Source organism: Mustela nigripes, chromosome 4 (assembly GCF_022355385.1).
Source record: "Mustela nigripes isolate SB6536 chromosome 4, MUSNIG.SB6536, whole genome shotgun sequence".
Classification (NCBI taxonomy): domain Eukaryota; kingdom Metazoa; phylum Chordata; class Mammalia; order Carnivora; family Mustelidae; genus Mustela; species Mustela nigripes.
In genome coordinates, this window is record NC_081560.1 from 96,183,584 (window position 1) to 96,207,463 (window position 23,880).

A 23,880-nucleotide genomic window follows, 5' to 3' on the forward strand; every position below is an offset into this window, starting at 1 on the left:
GTTACAAAAGACAGGTACTGAAGAACCATAGCCCCCAAAGAGTATCATTGCAAATACGTGACTTAAAAGAGCCAAGAAGGCTTTTTAAAGAAAAGACCTCTAAAAATCTTATGAAAACATTTATGTCATCATTATGAAAGTTACAAGTAATTTTTTAAAAAAAGATCACCATGGCTAACAAAGAAATGTCATTTCACTTCCCTTTGTACTTGTGAGAATTCCAGGGTAATATTTGCCCACAGCATGACCAAATGAGAAACTAACTTATCTACTGGTCAATTTTAAAAAGTCAAATAGACCCTAGATATAAGTAAACTTTCTTCCTGTCAATGCAAAATTGTGCCTAGACCCCACCTGTGAATATTTGCCATTTACAAATGCTTATGTCTTAAGAAAGGAAATATGAAGGGAAAAAACAGGGAATGTCCAAGAGACTAGAAAGTGTTACAAGTGAAACAAAAAATTGAGAAACTACTAATTTTCTAAGTTGCTCAGGTATTTTTCTAATACTTAAACCCTTACATTTTGGGTAATTTTTCATATTCAAATACAGAACCCCAGTGTGAGAGAGGGGTACACTGGTGGCAGCAGAAGCATCTGTGATGTAACACTTTAATGATAAAGGAAATACAATAAAAGATGTGATGACTGTTCGATACTTCTCCCTAGAGGTGTCCTCAGGGCAAGAGATTGCCTAATCTCTCTCTCTCCACAATGTGAAAGTTCAAAGGTTAATTTAGGCACATACAATGATTATTCCACTCTAAAATGTCAGAAAGGTAATTTAAAGGTCTCTAAACCAAAAAGGTGAAGGTCACATTGAACTACATTAAAAACCCACTGAGTTGTTGGGACCTGACCTTATACTATAGTGGCTAAAAGTCTGCCATGAAAAGATGCACCGGCTTTGTAAGACGTGATCTTGAAGTACGGAAGGTCAAACTAGAAGAAAATAATCTCAAAAAATTAAATCAAAGGTAGGAAGCAAGCTGAAATTAAAATGATTATAAAAGAACATGGTGACCTGAGATTAGTTAACATACTGTAAAGAGAATGGGCTGTTTTAAAATAATCCGGAAAAGTCTTTTGGGATTAACACCAATAGAGTGTATTTGAAACCCTTTTTAAAAATCAGTGATCCAAGAAATATTCTGAAATCATGTGTAGTTCTGGCATTAATGGATAAAGATTAGTGGATGCTCCATTCGTGAAGCATTTGGACATACAATATACAATGTTTCAATTAAAATGATGACACCATATTTTGTAAAATCTAATATATTTAATTTTGGCATAATAGTGATTTATTATGTATTAATATTTCAAAAATATACTTTTGTGTTTAACAAACTACTAGAGATCTCAAACTCATGACCTATAAGCATGCTTTTGCTCCAAACGCCAGGCTGCTGTTGCACTGAAGGCAGTGGGTTCCATCGCGGGGGTTATAAGACCCAGGACTGCAGATCACTGTGAAGAAAGAATAGTTAATAAGCACCAGTTCCTTCAAATGCCACAACAATTAATTTTACATGGAGAATACATTTTCAAAAAAGACTCTTTTTTCTTTTTATAACTTTTGTTTTTAATCATGGTAAAATACACATAAAATTTACCATCTTAACCATTTTTAAGTGTGCAGTTCAACAGTGTGAAGTATATTCATGTTGCTGTACAACTAACTTCCAGAACGTTCTCATCTGGGAAAAACTGCAAGTCTATATCATTAAACACCTCTCCATTTCCCCTTCCCCTAATGCCTAGTAGCAATCCTTCTAGTGTCTATTTCTAAATACCTCATATAAGTGACAAATTGTAACTTTTCACTTCTTCCCGGCTTAGACCAAGACTGTGACCCCACATGGTTTTACTGATCACACAAGGTCGAGCTGAGAAAGCTAGCTAGGTTACCTGGTAGACTGCATCAGAAGCCAAAGAGCAGAAGAGGGCCCACACTAACAACCACGCCTTCAACGCAAAGATACCCCAGATATGGGAAGGACTTCCAGCTTATTTCTTTTATTTATTTATTTATTTGACAGACAGAGATCACAAAAAGGCAGAGAGGCAGGCAGAGAGAGAGAGGAGGAAGCAGGCTCCCTGAGGAGCAGATAGACCAATGCGGGGCATGATCCCAGCACTCCGGGATCATGACCTGAGCCAAAGGCAGAGGCTTTAACCCACTGAGCCACCCAGGCACTCCCCCCAGCTTATTTCTAATAATCTCCTGACTTCATGTCTTATTTCTGTCCCTTGCTGAAAGATTAACTTTGGAAAAAATTACTAACTTAACTCAGTCTGATCATCCTTAAAATATGGATAACTGTATATAAGGAATATGTTACCACAGTGATCTTTGCCTATCAGAAAGTATAGAAGGGCAGAAAGAATCTAATGGCAAACAGCATGGAGGACATGGGGAGATAGAGAGGAGAAGGGAGTTGGGGGAAATTGGAAGGGGAGGTGAACCATGAGAGACTATGGACTCTAAAAAACAATCTGAGGGGTTTGAAGTGGCGGGGGGGTGGGAGGTTGGGGTACCAGGTGGTGGGTATTATAGAGGGCACGGATTGCATGGAGCACTGGGTGTGGTGAAAAAATAATGAATACTGTTATGCTGAAAATAAATAAAAAACAAATTAAAAAAAAGAATCGAATGGCAAATATATTCTCTTTGACTGACTCTGGATTCTGGGTAAGTGGTCAATTCTTAGTTCTAGCTTCCTCATTTGTAAAACAGTTCCAGTAACAAGGAAGACTACACTATTATGAGAGGACTGAAATCAGATGACTTATATGAAAATGCAACCAGAACACCGCCATGCCTCAATAAATGCTCTGCCGTCTGTGGGACCACTTCTCCCATGCTGGAGGCCACGTGATGCCCACCTATCAAACTGGGCTGGGGTCTCTGATTACCCTGTTCCTCCTTTTCCTATTGCAAATTTGGTCAGCCAAGGATTCACAGGGATGTCAGTTGCACATCTAAGGCATGGCTATTATGGGCCATCAGAGAAGATTATTTTTCTGGCACCATGATCAATGACACGTGCCATTGTTTGGATCTGGGTCATGGTACATTATTTCATTTCATATCGCTCGTTCAAAAAATAAAATTTCAAATTGGGAAATAGTTTAACCATTACTCAGAGAAAGTATTTTTCATTCTGGTTTTAATAGATATTTTGTTTGGGGAATCATGTTTCAGGAATATGTACTGGTTAAACAAAGTTAAGTCCATTGTTTGCTGCAGTAATAACAGTATTTAAAGTGGCAATGTACAGGGTAAGAATGTCATGATGTGATATTTTTCAAAGGTGTGTGATCATGGTACTCTTTCTTTCAAAACACATATTAGTATTTCTTAAAGTACAAATATGGATGCTAAGAAAAGGTATGTGTTAACACATAGGGAGAAGAGAAACGTAAATGTGCAGGCAGTCTTTACACACATACAGTATCACCAGTGGAGCTGACGCTGGCAAGAAATCATCCAAACCCAACTTAAATAAATATGATCTAATAAATGTTCTCAGAATTAATAAATCTCTATAACATAGTATGTACAATACTTCAGAGACCTTATCTCTCTCTCCTAAAACATATTCTAAAATATCATGTTCTCCTTCATGTGGAATTGAGGAAAAATTCTCAAAAGTTATTTAACTTTAAAGTAGAAGATTAGCTGGGGTGCCTGGGTGGCTCAGTGGGTTGAGCCTCTGCCTTCAGTTCAGGTCATGATCTCAAGGTCCTGGAATGGAGTCCCACATTGGGCTCTCTGCTCGGCAGGGAGCCTGCCTCCCCCCAACCCCTCTCTGTGCCTGACTCTCTGCCTGTGGACCTTGTGATCTCTGTCAAATAAATAAATTAATTAAAAAAAAATAAAGTAGAAGATTAGCAAAATTATCTTCTAGGTTTTAGTCTCACGAGCAGAATATTTCCCAGCTGCAGTTTTGAGAACAACCTGATTAAATCTTGATAAGAGAGGGAAGCACTGATCAGTACTGACATACAAAGAAATGAGAAGAAGGCAGAGAAAAAAATCTTCATGAATTTTGGATAGGGAATATTTCCTTAAAAAGGGAAATAACCAAGCATAATATAAAACATGGGGTACATGTAGTATTATAATTAAGAAGTTAATTAAAAAATGATGAAATTAACAACAGTCAAGCAACAAAACTGGGACACAGTTGCAGCTAAATAACCAATGGAATACCACCGTGAAGATACAAATAATTCATATTAGTCATGAGAAAAGGACAGAAAACCAATTAAAAACAGGAATAAAAGAGAAAAAATAGATGTCCAACTAACGTCATTTTTACTGAACCACAAAAAAACCCAAAACTATCCAAAGAAATTAAGAATTTGGGAATGAAAATCAACAGCAAACTATAATATACTGAGGGAAACTTCAGCACGAGGACAGCTCCAGGTCCCACAGGCTCCCATAGAAATATTAAATAAACAACTAGAGACTGGCTAAAATAACCTTCTAGGTCTGGAAATTGGTCAAAGATCAACAGCAACCAAACGAACACGCAATCGAGAAGTCATATTCTAAATAGTCCAAAATTTGTAGCATTCTTTTGCTCACCCTTGTCCCAGCTCCTTTCCAGGCAGACCTACAGGAAAGGCAGCCCAGTGCTGGGTTCCATCCCACAGACCAGAGAGCAAAACAAATGGGATCAGCCACCTGTCCAACGGCCAACTGAGGGGTTCAGTCTCCATGTTGCTTATTTCAGAGCTTGTTCAAATCTCAGACTATGGGAAGCCCTGGGCACATTCTTGAGAACCAGAAGGTGATGACAGCCCCCAGATACCTGGGGTTAGAGACTGGTATATTAAGGAATAGGACAGAACACCTAAGGATCACAGGAGAAGCAGTATGTGGACTCTCAGGGAAATGAAGATATTAAAAAACAGACCCCCCCCCAAAAAAGCAGCCAAGTATACAGAGGAATCAGAAGAGAGCACATAGGACCAAACATTTGAGAAGGTGCTCAACATCATTATTAGGGAAGTACCAATCAAAACTGGAGTATGATATCATTTCACGCCTATTAGAATGGACACCATCAAAAAAAAAAAAAAAGAAGAAGAAGAAGAACAGAACAGAACAAGTGTTGGTGATGATGTGAAGAAACTGGAGCTCTTGTGCACAGTTGGTGGGAATGCATAATGGTGTAACTGCTATAGGAAAAATATGGAGGTTCCTCAAAACATTAAAAATGCATGTACCAGATGATTCAGCAGTTCCACTTCTGGATATAGAGCCAAGAGAACTGAAAGCAGGATCCTAAAGGGACATCTCTAGACCTTTGTTCACTGCAGCATTGCTTACCACAGCCAAGAGGTGAAAAGAACCCAAGGGTCCCTCAGTGGGCAAATGGACAAAGAAAATGTGGTATATATACACAACAGAATATCCTTCAGCCTTAAAACAATAAATCCTGCAACATGTTGCAATATGACAAAACTTGAGAATATTATGCAAAGTGAACTGAGGCCAGTTACAAAGACAAATAGTACATGATTTTGCTTACAAGAACTATCCAAACAAATCAAACTCAGAGAAACAGAAAGAGCTGTGGTTTCTAGTAGCTAAAGGAGGAAGAAATGGAAGTTGTTCTTCAAGAGGTGTGCAGTTTTGGCTTATGAAAAGTTCTAGATATCTGCTGCACAACAATGTAAAGTTAAGGCTACTAAACTGTATACTTAAAAATGGTCAAGGCAGTTGGTTTTGTTATGTTTTTTAACCACTATTAAAAGTTTTTTAAAAATAAAACAAATTGGAAAAGAACAAAAACCTTCCAACAAATAAGAGGCCAAGTCCACGTCTTCACAGATGAATTCTACCATAAATTATAAAGAAAGAAAGACATTAACCCCAATCCTTCTTAAACTCTTCCAATAAATTAAGAGGAAAGGAAAACTTCTGGACTCATTCTATAAGGGCAGAATTGCCCTATTCCTAAAGCCAAAGACTGTACGTGAAAAACAAACTACGTACTAATAACTCTTCTGAATATTGATGGAAAAATCCTCAACAAAATACTAAACCAACTCAGCAGCATATTAAAAGGATTATATACCATGGTCACTTTGGATTTATTTCTAAAACACAAGGACAGTTTAGTATATGAAACCTAAGAAGAGCTCCTTATATCATATGAACTGAATGACAGGGGGAAATAACATACAATAATCTCAACTGATGCACAAAAGCATTTGACAAAATTCAACATCCATGTTATGGTAAAAACTCTAAGCGAACTTCAATTTTATAATGGGGTGTTATCAACCATAGTTACTATGTCAGATCCTGAGACTTATCCATCTTATAGCTGAAAGTATTACTTAAATGTTTTCACCAAAGGTAAATAGAAGATAAGTATGTGAGATGATGGGGGTGTTGATGAACGAGATGGGAGAAATCCTCCCACCATGCATATATGTATCAGGTCATCACAATGTACACTTTGAGTATCTTACAATTTTGTCCATTATACCTCAATAGGTATGAAAAATACCACAGGAACATAAGTAAAGGAGCACAAGGCAAAGCAGCCAAATAAAAAGGAGTTTTGTAGGGATGCCTGGATGGCTCAGTCAGTTAAGCCACCGCCTTCGGCTTGGGTCATGGTCCCAGGGTCCTGGGATAGAGTCCTGCATCAGACTCCTTGCTCGGCAGGGACCCTGCTTCTCTCTCTGCCTCTGCCTGACACCTTGCCTGCTTGTGCTTCCTCTCTCTCTCTGACTAAATAAATCAATAAAATCTTAAAAAAAAAAAAAAAAGAGTTTTGTAGTGAGTCAAGTTTGGTTGTTTCAAATTCTAATTTTTCATTTACCATCTTTATAAACACATGCAAGTACCCTAAGACTGCCAAGATTCAAGTTCCTTGATTACAAAATTGGGATGCTTCCTACATCAAAAGGATATTTGTTATTTACGAAAACATTGGACAGACTTTTAGCAAAGCTTCAGTTATTATGATAAAGAAATCAGTGAGGGTGCCTGGGTGGCTTCAGCTCAGGTCATGATCCTGGAGTCCCAGGATCGAGTCCTGCATCAGGCTCCTAGCTCCACGGGGAGTCTGCTTCTCCCTCTAACCTTCTTCCCTCTCCTGCTCTCTCTCACTGTCTCTCTCTCAAATAAATAAATGGAATCTTTAAAAAAAAAAAAAAAAAAAGTTAAGAAATCAGTGAAATGTATATTTCTATGGGGTAAGCAGAGCTTAATGCACTGACCAAAACATAGTCAGCACTCAGGATACTATGACAGAACTCAATCTCATGTTCTTCTCATTCTGGAGTTCTTATAGCAAAACTCTATTGCCCATATAGCCCTTACCACATCTGGTCATTAACTGCTACCTAAATTTTCACACATTCAAAGTTTTATCTCATTAGATTACACACTCCCTAAAATTCCCACAAGATAAAATTCTGTGTGTTTTGGGGAATTTCCTCTCATATCATTTAAACCATGTTTGATAATGGATAATATAATAGATACTTATTTAATTTAAAAAAAAAAACACTTAAAAGAGAGGAATAAAATGGATTTTCTTCAACCTGATAAAGGGCATTCATGAAAACCCAAAGTCAGTATCATAACTTTAAGAGACTGAGCTTTTCCTCTAAGATTAGGAAAAAGATAAGCATGACTATTATCACTCCTTCTTTTAACACAACCTTGGAAGTCTTAGCTAGAGCATGGGGAAAAAAAAAAGAATTCAAATTAGAAAGAGGTAACATTAGCCTGTCCATAGACAGTATGATCTTCTATGCAAAAAAAATAATCCACCAAAAACCACTAATTGACCTAATAAACAAATTTAGCCAAGTTACAAGATACAAAATTGACATGCAAAATCAGTTGTGTTTCTATACACTAACAATGAACAATCCAAAAACAAAATTTAGAAAATAGTTCTAGGGCACCTGGTTGGCTCAGTCGTTAAGCATCTGCCTTCAACCCAGGTCCATATTGGCTCCCTGCTCAGTGGGAAGTCTGCTTTCCCCTCCCCCCACTCCCTGCTTGTGTTCCCTCTCTCACTGTATCTCTCTCTCTCTCTCTCTCTGTAAAATAAATAAAATCTTTAAAAAAAGATAATAGTTCTATTTATAATAGCATCAAAAATATAATATTTAGGAGTAAATAACCAACAAGGCATAATACTTGTATACCAAAAACTACTAAAAATTACTGAAAGAAATCAAAGGAGACACAAATAAATGGAAAGACATCTCATGTCCATGGGTTGGAATATTTAATATTGTTAAGATGTCAGTGCTACTGCAAACCATTCATAGATTCTATACAAATTTTATCAAAATCCCAGTGACAATATTTTCAGAAAAAGAAAAAAGTCCATCCTAAAATTCACTGAAACCTCAAGGGACAAAGAAAAGCCAAAACAATTTCGAAAATCAAAGCTGTAAATCTCATACTTGCTGATTTTAACACTACAAAGCTACAAAAACAAACATGTCTGCTTCTGATATAGAGAAAGAGAGACAAACAGAATAAACTAGTAAAGAAATAAACTCTCAAATGATTTGGAACAAGAGTACCAAGATCATCAAAGGAGGTAAGGACAGCCTTGCCAACAAATGGTAGTAGGTAAGGGAGATGTCCACATTGAAATGTACGAGTTTGAACTCTTACCTTATGCTATATGTAAAAAGTTAGCTCAAAAAAATCAAAGATCCAAACAGAAGAGCTAAAATTGTAAAACTCCTGGAATAAAATGTAGAATAAAAGATGCATGACATTACATTTTGCAGTGGTTTGTTTATGTAACAACAAAAGCATTTGGACAAAAGAAAAGCATAGTTATATGCAAAGGAGATTAATATCCAAAATAATAATAGTAATAAAGAACTCTAATTCAACAACAAAGTCAATTAAATAGTGGGCAAAAGCTCAAAAGTAGCCATTTCTTCAAACAAGACATACAAATCACCAATAAATACATGAAAAGATAATAATATCACTAACCATAAAGGAAATGCAAATCAACAGCACAATAAGACACTTCACACACATTAGGGTAGCAAGTTACTTAAAAACAAAACAAAACAAAAACCACTTAAAATAATGAGTGTTGGCCAAGATGCAGAGAAACTGCAAGACTGAATTATGCTTTGTTGGTGGGGACACAAAATGGTGGAGGCTTTGTGTACGGTGGTTTCTCCAAAAAATTTAAAACTGAATTACTATAGGATCCGGTGATTCTACTTCTGGGTATAAGCATATGGACTGAAGTTGTGTGCCTCTCTAAAATGTGTATGTGAGGGACGCCTGGGTGGCTCAGTTGGTTAAGCAGCTGCCTTCGGCTCAGGTCATGAACCCAGCGCCCTGGGATCGAGTCCTGCATCAGGCTCCTTGCTCGGTGGGGAGCCTACTTCTCCCTCTGTCTCTGCCTGCCATTCTGTCTGCCTGTGCTCACTCGCTCTCGCTCTCTCTCTGATAAATAAATAAAATCTTTAAAATGTGTATGTGAAAATCTAACTCCCAGTGTAGCTCTCTCTAGAGATGGGGCCTCTTAGGAAGTAATAAAGGTGCAATGAGGTCATAATAAGAGTGGGACTCTGATCTGATAGTATTAGTATCCTTATAAAGCAACAGCAGAGTGCCCACTTTCTTTCTCCTTCTGCATATATTAACCAAGACCACCTGAGGATATAATGAGAAAGTGGTATGCCATACCACTTGCAAGCCAAGAAGAAAGCACTCATGGGAAACCAAAACCTTGAACCTGAACTTTTAGGCTCCAGAATTGTGGGGAAAAAATTGTACTGTTTAAACCATTCAGGCTGGGATTTTGTTACAGAAGCCCAAAAGCACAGATATAATATTTATGCACAAGATCTCAAAGCAGGATCTCAAAGAGGTATCTGCACACCATGTTCGCTGCAGAATTATTCACAATAGCCTTAAGGTAGAAACAACTCCAATTTCCATTGACAGTTGAATGGATAAAATATAAATGTGGTACATACATGTGGATAGAAAAGGTGTAGTATAATTCACAGGAATAAAAGACACGGCATAAGGAATATAATCAATTATATTCTAATAGCATTGTATGGGGATAGATGGTAGTTACACTTGTGGTAAACACAGCATAACGCATAAACTTGTCAGATCACTGTGTAGTCACCTGAACTTAATATAACATTGTGTGTCAACTATACTCAAATAAAAAATTATAAAATAAAAAAAGATATGGTACATAAATTTAAGGTGAACTAATGTGAAACAAATACGGGAATGTGAACCTATGAAAAGTAATGCAGAATGTGTTGAAAATGTGTGATGGTAACCTATCACACATTTCCAAGAATGTGAATGTGGTCCATCCATACAATGGAATATTATTCAATCTTAAAAAGAAAGGAATTTTGACTTATGATACAACACAGATGCTAAGTGAAATAAGCCAAGCACAAAAGGACAAATACTATATAAAGGTACCTGTAGTAGTCAAATTTATAGACCGAAAGAAGAATGGTGATTGTCAGGGCATAAAGGAAGAGGGGACTGGGGACTTAATGTTTAATAGGTACAGAATTTCATATGAGGAAGATGAAAAAAGTTCTAGAGATGGATGGTGCTGAAGGTTAATACAACAATGTAAGTGTACTTAATGCTATGAAACTGTACCTTTAAATATGCTTGAAACATTATCTTATGTATTAATGTGATACATTACATAGAGTCATCAGGTCACAAATATGTAAAGTGTGATTATGCCAAAAACTGCATACAAGATTTCTCCTACATTGCTATTACAAAAGTGTCATACACCAAATTTGGAAAACAGACTGATATATTTTAGTGAATTTCATAAATTCTGACCCAGTATTAAGTAAAGACTCTGAAGAATCTTAGATACTAACATGTATAACCAAAGATATTCATAAAGCATTATTCATCATGGCAAAAAAAACAGAAATAGAAAGCAACTTCAAATAACGAAACAGATATATACACCTTAATATATTCATATAATAGAATATTACATAGAAAAAGAAACTTTTTTCTTTAAAGATTTTATTTACTTATTGGACAGACAGAGATCACAAGTAGGCAGAGAGGCAGGCAGGGGTGGTGGGAATCAGGCTCCCCGCCAAGCAAAGAGCCCAATCAATGTGGGGCTCAATCCCAGGACCCTGAGATCATGACCTGAGCCGAAAGCAGAGGCTTTAACCCACTAAGCCACCCAGGCACCCCCAGAATAAGAAACTTTTAAAGATACTATAACCATAAAAATATGAATGAATTTCACAAATACAGTCCACAATAATGTGCATCAATTAAAATGGCCTACTATTAGATCCTCAGGCTAGATTTTTAAAAATTCAACTTTATGCTGTTAAAGGAACTGTGTAAATAATAACGAAGTTAATTTTTACCAGTGATACACTCAAATAAAATATGAACCACAATGTTCTCTTATATAACTTGATGAACAATTTAAAACTGGTAGCATTTAAAAAAAAATAAAGAAGGTGGTTTATCCTCTCTAGACATCAAGACATTTAATAAATTTAGTAATTACCACAGATCAGTAAAACAAAAGAAGGACCCCTTAAAAGACATATATATGGTATGTACCCTTATTTTAGATCTGAGGATTAAGAAAATTTTGACGTTAATCAAATTCATTACTAGAAAAAATTTTTAATGATTGTGAGGCAGGTAAATATTTTCTAGAAAGGAATAAAGAAAAGGGGCAATAAGACATACTACATGATAACAACAAAGAATATGTACCAAAAACAAAGTCCACAATGTTCAAAAACAAGTAGTAAGAAAACTCCAATTCTAACTTATAACAAATTAATCAGAAATTCAGTCTCACTGGGTATGAAAAAAAAGGACAGATTTTAGGCCACCAGAAATAATGGGAAAAATTCAGTGAAATAGAATCAAGAGCTTTAAAATCTGCGTATATATAACCTTCACATGTGTCAATGATATTTTAAGAAGCTCAGCAAAAAGCAAGAGTTGGAAGCCTGAATAAACCAAGATGATGATAACTATGCTGGGGGGACAGAGGTCAGATTGTGAATCTGGCATGTTATTAAAACAGAAATCAACAATCTTCAGAAGAAAAATAAACCAGAAGATGCTACATAGTACTATCCATAAAGTTGAGTATATATCATAAACATTACTAGATTTTCAAAGACACAGAAAACTGTGACTCATAGTCAAGAGAAAAAAGATCAATAGAAACAGATCCAAAATAACACAGATATGGTAATTCACCATAAAGACTTTAAAGCAGCTAGCATAAATGTATTCAAGGACATACATTATCATAATAACTAAGCAGATTGGAAAACTGAATCATAGAAATGGAAGTTCTAAGGCACATAAAATTCTAGACCCCAAAACTAAAATATTAAAAAAAAAAAAACCTAGAAGTATTTAGTAGCAAAATAATGACAAAAGTAGAATACTTCAGTAAATATGAAGATATACCAACAGGAATTGCCCATTCTGCAGAATAAAGAGAAACAAAAGTTTCAAAACATCAATAGACAGTGATACCAGCAAAAGTACTGGTAACTCCAAAAGGCTTTCCCAACCAAAAAAAAAAAAAAAACATGAAAAAAAAAAAAAATCAAGCAAAAACTCTCAGAGTGGGGCACCTGGGTGGCTCAGTGGGTTAAAGCCTCTGCCTTCGGCTCAGGTCATGATCCCAGGGTCCTGGGATTGAGCCCGGCATCGGGCTCTCTGCTCAGCAGGGAGTCTGCTTCTCCCCCTCCCCTCTCTCTGCCTGCCTGTCTGCCTACTTGTGATCTCTGTCTGTCAAATAAATAAAAAAAACAAAAAAACTAAAAAACAAAACAAATCTCAGAGTTAACTAGAAAAACAACATACTGGAAATAGTAATATGGCAGAAATGCTTTTTCTTATCTGTAATTACTTTTAACACAAATGGATTAAAGTCCACGGTCAGAGGTAGAAGACTGACAGAATGAATAAATAAAACACAACACTATATACAACCCGGAGAAGACTCACTTCAGATCAAAAGAAACAAACAGGTTGAAAATGAAAGAATAGAAAAAGATACTCCATGAAAATAGTAACAAAAAAAAGCTAGATGGCTGTACTAATATAGAAACAGTCAAAAACTGTTATAAGAGGAAAAGAAGGAAACTATACACTTATAAAAGGGTCAATTCACCAAGATATAACAATTATAAAAATATATACAACAGACACTAGGAACACAAAATATATAAAGCAAACTGACAGAATTAAGGGAGAAATTGACAAAGCTTTATGGTAATAATTAGAGATTTCATTACCTCACTTCAAATCATGGAGTTTTATTTTTTTAAAGATTTATTTGACAGAAAGAGAGAGAAAGTATGCACACAAGTAGGCAGAGAGGCAGGCAGAGGGAGAGGTAGAAGCAGGCTCCCTGCTCCCAAGACCTTGGGATCATAATCTGAGCCAAAGACAGATGCTTAATCAACAGAGCTACCCAGGAGCCTGTGGATCAAGTTTTAGAAAGAAGATCAGCAGAGGACCGACAACACAATTAAATCAATTAACCCTAACAGACATACATAAAAACACTCCACCCAAAGTGACAGAATACCCATTTTTCTCAAATGTACATGGATTGTTTCCTAGGATAAAAAATATTTGGGGCCACAATGCAGACCCTAAAAAGACTGGCATACAAATCATTTTATAATCACAACAGAATGAGGCTGGAAATCCACAACATAAGAAAAAGTAGAAAGCTCACAATTACATGGAAATTTATTTTCTCTTGAATGATCAATAGGATAAAGAAGATATCAAAAGAAAAACTGGAAATGCAAAGTTGTTTCAAAATTAGAAAATCAATCAATGCAAATTTCTATCCTAACAATGGAGGACAAGAACCATATGATTATTTTAAAAGTTGCAGATAAAGTGTGGGAGAAAATTCATTAACTTTTCATGATTACAGCAAACCAAGAATGGTAGGGGTGCTGCTTCAAACTAACAACAAGCATCAAAGAAAATCCTACTATTTTTACTGAAAGTAAAAAGTTATTTATCTCTAATATTGGGAAGGGGGCAAGAATACCTCTTTTTATTTCTAATCAACACTGTATTGGAGGAGCTAGCCAATGCAATAAAACAAGTAAAAAAATAAAAGGCATAATTATAAGACAAAGTAATAAAATTGCTTTTACTTGCACATGGTATATTTATTCATTTAAGAAAAATACAGAGTACACAAAATAATTTTGATATCTAATCAGTGAATTCAAAAGTCACGTGGTCCAGGTCAGTATTTATTAATCAACTGTACTTTCTTTCTTCCTGTGGGTGCCACTGAATAAGCACATTAAAATCTCCCCTGCCACTGCTGTCATGTCTAAATCAGAGTCTCCCAAGGAGCCCAGATAACTGTGGAAGCTCATCATCAGTGGTTTGGTCTTTGGAACAGCCAGTAAGAGTCTGAGGAGCCATGGTAAGCAATGGGGAATGTTCATGGACTGTGTAGTAATGAGAGATCCAAACACCAAGCACTTGGGAGGTTTTGTCTGTCACATATGCCACTGCAGAAGAGGTGGGTGCAGCCACGAACACAATGCCATACAAGGTGGATGGAAGAGTTGTCGAACCAAAGTGGGCTGTCTCAAGAGAACATCTGCAAAGATCTGGTGCCTACTTAACTGTGAAGAAGATTTTTGTTGGTGGCATTAAAGAAGACACTGAAGAACATCACCCAAGAGATTTTGAAAAGTATGGGAAAACTGAAGTGATTGAAATCATGACTAAAATAATAGCCAGAAGAAAGGCTTTGCTTTTGTAATATTTGATGACCATGACTCTGCAGACAAGATTATCATTCAGAAACACCATATTGTGAATGATCACAACTGTGAAGTAAGATAAGCCCTACCTAAGTGAAAGATGGCTAGTGCTGCATCCAGCCAAAGAGGTCGATGTGGTTCTGGAAACTTTGGTGGTATTCATGGAGAAACTTCAGGAAACGAGGTGGCTTTGGTGGCAGTCAAGGTGGTGGTGAATATGGAAGCACTGGGGATGGTTATCATGGACATCGTAATGATGGAAGCTATTCTGGAAGTGAGAGAGAATGCAATGATTCTGTCAACTACAACAATCAATCTTCTCATTTTGAACCCAAGGAATAAGGGAAATTTTGGAGGCAGAAGCCCTAACCCCTAACATGGTACAGGTCAGTGTTCTGGCAAACCACACAACAAAGGTGGCTATGGTGGTTAGAGCAGAAAGAGGAGCTATGACAGTGGTGGAGCATTTTAATTAATGTCAATTAAAAAAGCTGATCAGGGGAGGAGAGCAGAGAATGACAGGTATACGAGATTTATGAACTCAGCCAAACACAGTGGTGGCAGGTCCTAACTGCCACAAAGAAGACATATTTCAGACAATACTCACATGCATGGAAAAAAACTCAAGGACTGTATTTGTCATGAATAGTGTAACAGATTGTTTTAGTTTCTGTTCCATTGAGAGTGCAAAGCATTACAACAAAGGGTTTTAATGTAGACCTTTTTTTGCACCCATGCTACTGACTGCTAAATTTAACAGTCTGATCATGATGCTGAAAGACTATATCTTTTGAAAAATGTAGTATAAACTCAGGCTACTCTGAAGCCATTCTGGTAAACTACCCCAACAATGTGAAGTTAGAATTCCTTCAAGATGATTCCAGGTTCCATTCAAAACTGATATACAACCTGCCCGGGCACAGAAGCCATTGTCTTCAGAACCTTCGATATAATTGAAATGACACACTAAATCAGTTGTGACTTGGAGTTCACCATTTACCCAAGCAAAGTCAAAGGGTTTATCTGGTTATTCAATATGATTGTTGGCATATCCTATGTAACATACCTAAATTGAATTATGGTATCAGATAAAATTATAAATGGGAACAAAGCCTGTGTATCATACAATATCATATCATATGCAATCAATAAATGATTTAATATCATCTTCAAAAAAATCCACTGCACTCTTATATGCTAACTGAAAAAAATCAAATCATAAAAAACAATTTCATTTATATTCCAAACAAATTACTAAAAACAAGAACAAAAAAAAAACAAACCATACCATCTTTCAGAATAAATCCAAGGAAAATATATGCAGACTACCAAACATCCTTGAGACAAATTTAAATTTAATTCGCACGGATGGAGGATAACCATGTTCACTGTCAGAAGAGTGTATTTGTTTGGGATGATAATCATTATCAATTTTGTGTCTAGAATCAATGTAATCTATTCAAACCACAGCAGGCTTGTTTGCAGAAATTGGCATGCTAATTCTAAACCTTATATGGTACTTCAAAAAGTAGAATGACCAAAGCATTTTGGTAACATTTACCATGAAGCTTTAGGAATCAACACTGTTGTATTCCTGAAATAAAAGATACTAATGGATGGCGCAAAATCAAGCCTACATGAGGATAGTCCACTGAATTTCAACAAGAGGTACAGGAAATTCTAATGGAGAGAGAGAAGTGTTTCAAGAAGTCGTGCTAGATCACCAGGACAGGATATCTGTTTGATAACCAAAAAATGATCATCAACCTTACCTTGTACCAAAGAGACATGTTAATTCAAATGGACCACAGACTTAAATGTACAACCCAAAAGTACTAAATGAAAAGCACAGGGGAAAATCTCTGTCATCGTAGAATATGTAAAGGTTTATTAGAACACAAAAACAAAAGAACCTCAGGATAAAAAATTAGTAAATTGGATTTCAGTGTTTTTCTCTCAAAACAAAAAAGCAGGCCAGTCTGGGAGAATACATTCACGCACATACAAGTTCCCCTCACTATCTGAAAGCAGAGCACACCTGGGAAACACTTTGGAAGCTGAAATGGTGCAAAGCAAAGAAGCAACTACCACTTCATGGAAGAGGAAATCCTCTTGAACCTTCTCTAGGTAAAGAAAACCTATTCTAAGGTACGTCTTTAATAAAAGCAAAGTGGCATAAAATGAAATTTCAGATGGTAGGGAAAACCTGTATATTGGAAAGTGACTTTTGTCTATACTATATTAAGAACTCTTACAACTCAGTAAGACAAAGAACCACTTAAATAATGAGAAAGATATTTAAACAGATATTGTGTAAATGAAATACCAATGTCCAATAGGAACTTGAAAATATCTTTTTAAAAGGAAATTTTAAAATTAAAACCACAATGAGATACTACTACATACACACACACTAAAAGTGCTTAAATTAAAAAGAGTGACCATACTATGCTCTGGGAAGTATTTGGAATTAAATAACTAGAACTCCCCAACTTTGCTGGTAGAACATGAAATTGTACAGCCCTATGAAAATAATTTGGCTTTTTTTTTTTATAAAGTTAAACATACACTTACCGTATGACCCAGCAATCGCAGTCATAGGTATTTTCCCAGGAGAACTGAAAACATATGTCCACACAAAGACTTGTACAGGAATGTTCATAGCAGCTTTATTTGTAATGGCCTAAAACTGGAAACAACCCAAATGTCCATCATCAGGTGAATGGATAAACAGAATGTGGTATATCCATACAACGGGACACTACCCAGCAATAAACAACAAACTATTAATACATGCAATAACACTGGTGAATCTCAAAACCATTCTGCTGAGTGAAAGTATTCAAACATTATATACTGCATGACTCCACTTACGGAAAGTTATAAAAATGCAGGCTAATATATAGTGACACAAAGCATATTAAGTATTTGGGAAAGGATGTGGAAGTACTATCAATCATAACATGGCATAAGCAAAATACAGTATCGTAACAAAGATCCTTTTCTTGATTGTGGTGGTAGTTTCATGAATATACGCATGTCCAAGTCATTAAACTGTATAATTTCAAAATGAGAAGTTAATCCTAAGTCAATGTTGAGCCCAAACAAAGCAAATTACAGAAGTTAAAGAAGACAATGTGTATTCACGCAAACCAATGCTATCTGTCATTATTGATTACCGTAATAAAAAAGTTAGAAGACAAACATCCTGAATTGGAATAAAAAATAACCAAATTCTGATAACAGATATATCTGAGCATAAAGGAAAGACAATGGACTGTGAAAACCTAATTTATAGGAGGTTTCAGCTGTTTTGTATTTAAATTGCTTTAAATCTTAGAATATGAAGTGCCAATATAAATTGAATAGATGACATATTTGTTTATTCACTGGAATGATATATGTGCATAGTTGTTTACAGTATCATTCTCTATATTTCTAGATGTTTGAAATATACCATTATAAAAAGAGATTCATTTCCAAATAGCCATAATAATTCTCTGCCCCACACACACCTTTCCCCCAAAAGCAAAACCAAACAAAAATAAACATGTGGGTACAGATAGCTTCAAAAAGAATTAAACACCTGAGGAGAAAATCATATAAATTTTACGCAAACTATTTAGAAAAAACAAGAAGAGGGAATGATTGTGATTCATTTTTTAAATAGCAGCACCCTAATACTAAAATTTTATAAATATTCTCAAAACTACAGACTGAAGTCCCTCAGGAATAGATATAAAAATCCATAACTGTTAGCACATAAAATCTGGTGATATATAGAAATTATAAATGATGATCACATGTAGTTTATATTCCATTAACTTACACAAGGTCAGTTCAACATCTGTGTATCCATCAATGCATCATAAAATATAACAGATAAAAATACATGATTATCTCAATAGTGTGTAAAAAAATGACAAAATTCAATCTCATTCACAAAGAATAAAAATAAACAAGGAATAGAAGACAATCTCCTTCATCAATCAATGGTACCTCTGAAAAGCCTCCAAACTAGTGTCACACCTAATGGGAAAGCCTGTGGGTTGTGACAAGGGATAGAGGAAAAAGATGCCAACTCTCACCACTCTGTTGAGCCCTTTTCTGAACATGTGGGCAATAATAACAAAGGAGATGGGAACTAATAAAAAAAGTGAGACTGCCCTTATTCCTATGTGACATGATTAGGTATAAAAAAAAAAATCCCCAAAATTAAAAAAACAAAACAAAACACAAAACTCAGCACAGTAACTGTGTTTAGCAAGACCACATTAGACAAAGTTAATATTTCTAGAAGAATATAGGAAAAATGCTTTATGAATCTGGGATAAACAGAAATTTCCTAGATAAACACAGTATCTTTGGGCCATTAAGAAAAAAATTGAGAAACTTAGTTTTATCAAAATTATAACTTCTCATATTTGAAAGATACCATTCAGAAAGTTGACAGAGAATACACACAGACTTATTTCCACAAAATATAAATAAATCTTTGTAAGTCTATGTTTAGAAGAAAAATAACCTGATAAAAAGGGAAGAGGAAAATATCTGAACAATTCACAAAAGAATATGTATAAGAGCTCACAGAGAACATAAGATGATACTTGGTATCACCTATTGCATGGTAACGTAAATTGTACTGCAAATGAGATAGCACTGTTCTCTGAGACAGATAAAACCTAAAAACATGGACAGTATCAAGATTGTAAGAATGTGCAGCAAGTGGAAATCTCATACATTGCTGAGATCATCCATGGATGAAAACCGTCCAACCAATACTCTATAAACATGGGCGTTTCTTAACAGTTCACACATACCTTACCATGTTACCCTACACCTTAACTCTCATGTAATTTTACCCAAGAGAAAACAATATATAACTCCACACAAAAACTCACAAAGAAATGTTCATGCATGCTTATTCACAATAGCCAAAACTAGAAACAACCGAAATGCCTATGACGAGTTGAATGGATAAACAGTTATACTTACTAAGTAGTTGTGAGTGATTATGAAGCAGTGAAAGGGAACAATTTGGGGAAAAGAAATTTCTGTATCTTTATAGTGGTATTGGTTAAATCAATGAGTAGATATGTCAGAACTCACTGAACTGTGCAATTAAAATGTTTACGCTAAAATTAAAATGTGTGCATTTATGACACCTTAATAAAGTTGATTAAAAAATATTTTCCCGAGGTGCCCAGGTGGCTCAGTTAAATGTCCAACTCTTGATCTGAGCTCAGGCCATGACCTCAGGTCATGAGACTGCGTCCTCCATCACTCCCTATGCTGGGCCTGGAGCCTGTTTGAGATCCTTTCTCCCTCTACCCTCCCACCCACTCATTGCATTCTCCCTCTCAAAATAAATACATATATTCCCCACAAATAAAGCTCCTAGCCCAAACAGTTTCATTGGTAAATTCTGTGAAATACTTGAGGAAAAAAACGATTAATATGCATACTAATAGTATTTTTCCTTTTTATCTATAGATTAATAGTATTTTCCTTTATATATATACACACACATACATACACATGAACATATGTATCATATATACATATATAAATATATATGTATCATATATACACACATATATACATTATATATGTATCATATATATATGATTTTTCAGAATACAAAGTAAGAAAGAACACTGCCAATTTGTTTTTAGTGGCTGGCCTATTCATGATTGCTAAAACTGAGAAAGAAATTATAATAAAATGCATAATATAATATACAATTCCTTAAAATAATAGCACATTAAATTCAACAACATGTAATGATGAAGTGGAGTTTGTCCAAGGAATGTAAAATTCAATACATACTTTTAAAGATTAAATATACTTTGTTGTTTTAATAAATGTGGAAAAACAGCTGACAAAATTCAACTCTCATCCATAATAAAACAGCTCAAAAACTAATAATAAATAGGAATTTCTTTCTTTTTTTTTAAAGATTTTATTTATTCGATAGATCACAAGTAGGCAGAGAGGCAGGCAGAGAGAGAGGGGGAGGCAGGCTCCCTGCTGAGCAGAGAACCCGATGTGGGGCTCGATCCCAGGACCCTGAGATCATGACCTGAGCCGAAGGCAGTGGCTTAACCCACTGAGCCACCCAGGTGCCCCTAAATAGGAATTTCTTAATCTGATAAAGAACATGTAAAAACCAAACACTACAGTTAGCATTATACTTCAAGGTGAAATACTGTATATCTTCTTCCTAAGATTAGAAATAAGATAAGCATATTTCTTTTCATAATTTATATTAAATATTTACTCAAGGCCCCTGCAACAAGAAACTAGAAATAGGGGGTACAAATATTGACAGGAATAAGTAATACTTTATTTGCTAACCCATATGATTGTTTACATAGCAGATCAGAGGGGTCCACAAACTATTTGCTATAACTAAGTTTAGTAGTTCACAGGAAGTAAATCCTACATATAAAATAAATTTGTATTTTTTTTTTAACAATCAGCAATTGAAAACAATTTTAAAAACCAATTTATTGATGCGCTGCCTACTGCGCTAAGGAGGCAGGTAAAATAGAGTAAAAATATGTAAGGCATTCTCATCAAAAATGACAAAATACTGATGAGAAATTTAAGAAGCCCTAGAGAAACAGAGATACCTCCACACTGGTTTCTATAATAGCCATAGTAATTTACATTTCCACCAAGGGTATGCAAGAGTCTATTTTTCACATCCTCCCCAACACTTATCTCTTCACTTCTTGTCTTATTGATAACAATATGATGATATCTCATTGTGGTTTTGATTTTCATTTCCCTGGTGATTAGTGATTTTGCGTACCTTTCTATATACCTGTGGGCCATTGGCATGTCTTCTGGAGAAATGTCTATTCTGGTCATTTGCCTGTTTTTTAATTGGATTACTTATTTTATGCTATTGAGTTGTAGGAGATTCCTTACATATTTTGGGGATTAAGTCCATATGAGATACATGGTTTGTAAATATTTAGTCAAAATATGGAAATAACCTAAATGCCTATCCATGAATAAATGAATAAAGAAAATGTGATTTATATATACAATGGAATATTATTCAGCCTTAAGAAAGAAGGAAATTCTACCATTTGTGTCAACATGGCTGAACCTGGAAGACATTATGCTAAGTGAAATAAAGCAAACACAGCAAGACAAATACTGCGTGATTTCACTTACATGCACAATCTAAAACAGTCAAACTCAAAGGAGCCAATGGTAGAAAGGTGGTTGCCAGGGGCTGATAAGAGGGAGAAATGAGGAAATATTATAGTTTCAGTTACACAGGATGAATTAATTTCTAGAGATCAAAATATAGCAATGTAGCTATAATAAATAATACTGTATACTTGAAATTTACTTAAGGGGTAGACAGTAAGCGATCTCACCACACACATGAATGGTACCTATGTGAGATAATGGGAGGTGATGGATATGTTAATTAGCTTGTGGCAATTATTTCACAATGTATACATATATCAAAATATCAAGCTGTATATTCTATATACAATTTTATCAATTGTAACACGATAAAGATGAAAAAATAAAACAGCTCATGAATACAAAGCCACATTCTCTCCAAGTCATCATTCTATCAGGCTTACTGAAAACAGAAATTGGCCACGCTGATTCTGAAATGTATATGGAAATACAAAGAACTTTTCCAAAGGTGGCAAACACCATATATCCCATCCGAAACATTCTCAGATTGCAACCTCATTGAGCAGTAGTCTGTGTCACCTCCCTTTGAACTTGAGTAGACCTTTGTGAGTATGGCAAAAGTGACACAAGGTGACTCCTGAGGCTGGTCATAAAACACATAGCATTCCACTGTCTTCTTAGGACATAAGCTTTTAAATTCCATTGCCATACTATATTGTAATAATCCACAGTGCTGATGCTGGGCTGGTTTTAGTGCATATTACCATGAGTCAGTATGCAAATCCTCATGAATGAGAGGCATATGGCCAGAGTCAAGACAAAATTATTGCAATAGCAGGGAATAATCAGCCTAGACTGAACTCTGGTTCAGCCTAATAAACCTTAAAAGCAAGATCAGAAATGCTTAGACTGTTGCCAAACAACTTATTTGTGTGTGCCAGAACAAAATTCACACACACACACACACACACACACACACACACACAAACAGATACACACACAAAATAGAGAAATACAGAAATATTCAATAAGCAACAAGACACACATAATGTCTGGCATTCAGTGAAAAATCAACTATATGAGAGGCAAGAAAATATGACTAATAATAAAAAGAAAAATAAATTGCCATCTCCTCTGAATAATCAGTGAGGACTAGCAGAAAACAACATTAAAATAATTAATGTAACAGTATTCCAGTAAGTTCAAATCTTAATATATGGAAGATATAAAAAGCGTTTTTTGGAGGTCAAAACTAAGATGTGTGAGATGAAAAAGTGGACGGGGTAAGATTAATGGTCTATGAAACACTGCCAGAGACAAGATGAGTAAGTGTGAAGAGGTGATGGTATACACTACAAGCCTAAAGTAACCACTAAAATAAAAACACAGACTTGTACTTAATAAGTGAACAGCAAGATTAATGCAATCATAAACTATATTCAGTTGATTTAATCAAATGAAGAAAACTAGAGAAAAAAGGGGAAAATAGGATGGGAAATAGAAAACAGTGAGATGATACGCTTAAACCTAACAATATCAACTGTCACATTAAGCTGGGTTTAAAGATCCCAATTAAAAGATAGATATTGTCAGATTAGATTTTTTTTTTAAAAGCAGAATCAAATTTTATGTTGCCAAACTAAATACATCTTAAATACAAAGACAAATTTAAAGTAAGGAAATAGTAAACGATATAGCATAGCATGTGTACAGGTCAGTTTTTTTTTTTAAGTATTTTATTTATTTATTTGACAAAGAGAGATCACAAGTAGGCAGAGAGGCAGGGAGAGAGAGAGAGGGAAGCAGGCTCTCTGCTGAGCAGAGAGCCCGATGCAGGACTCGATCCCAGGACCCTGA

At 35.4% G+C, this 23,880-nt stretch overlaps 1 protein-coding gene across 1 annotated transcript in view; it reads right to left on the reverse strand.

Annotated features, from left to right (window-relative positions):
• Positions 1-1,329: 1,329 nt before the first annotated feature.
• The window catches only part of ZPBP (zona pellucida binding protein), a 108,716-nt gene continuing 86,165 nt past the window's right edge, over positions 1,330-23,880 (reverse strand). The window contains exon 8 of the mRNA XM_059395779.1: positions 1,330-1,470. Coding sequence (XP_059251762.1) covers positions 1,376-1,470 — 95 coding nt within the window. The 3' untranslated portion in view covers positions 1,330-1,375. The remainder of the gene's footprint in view (positions 1,471-23,880) is intronic.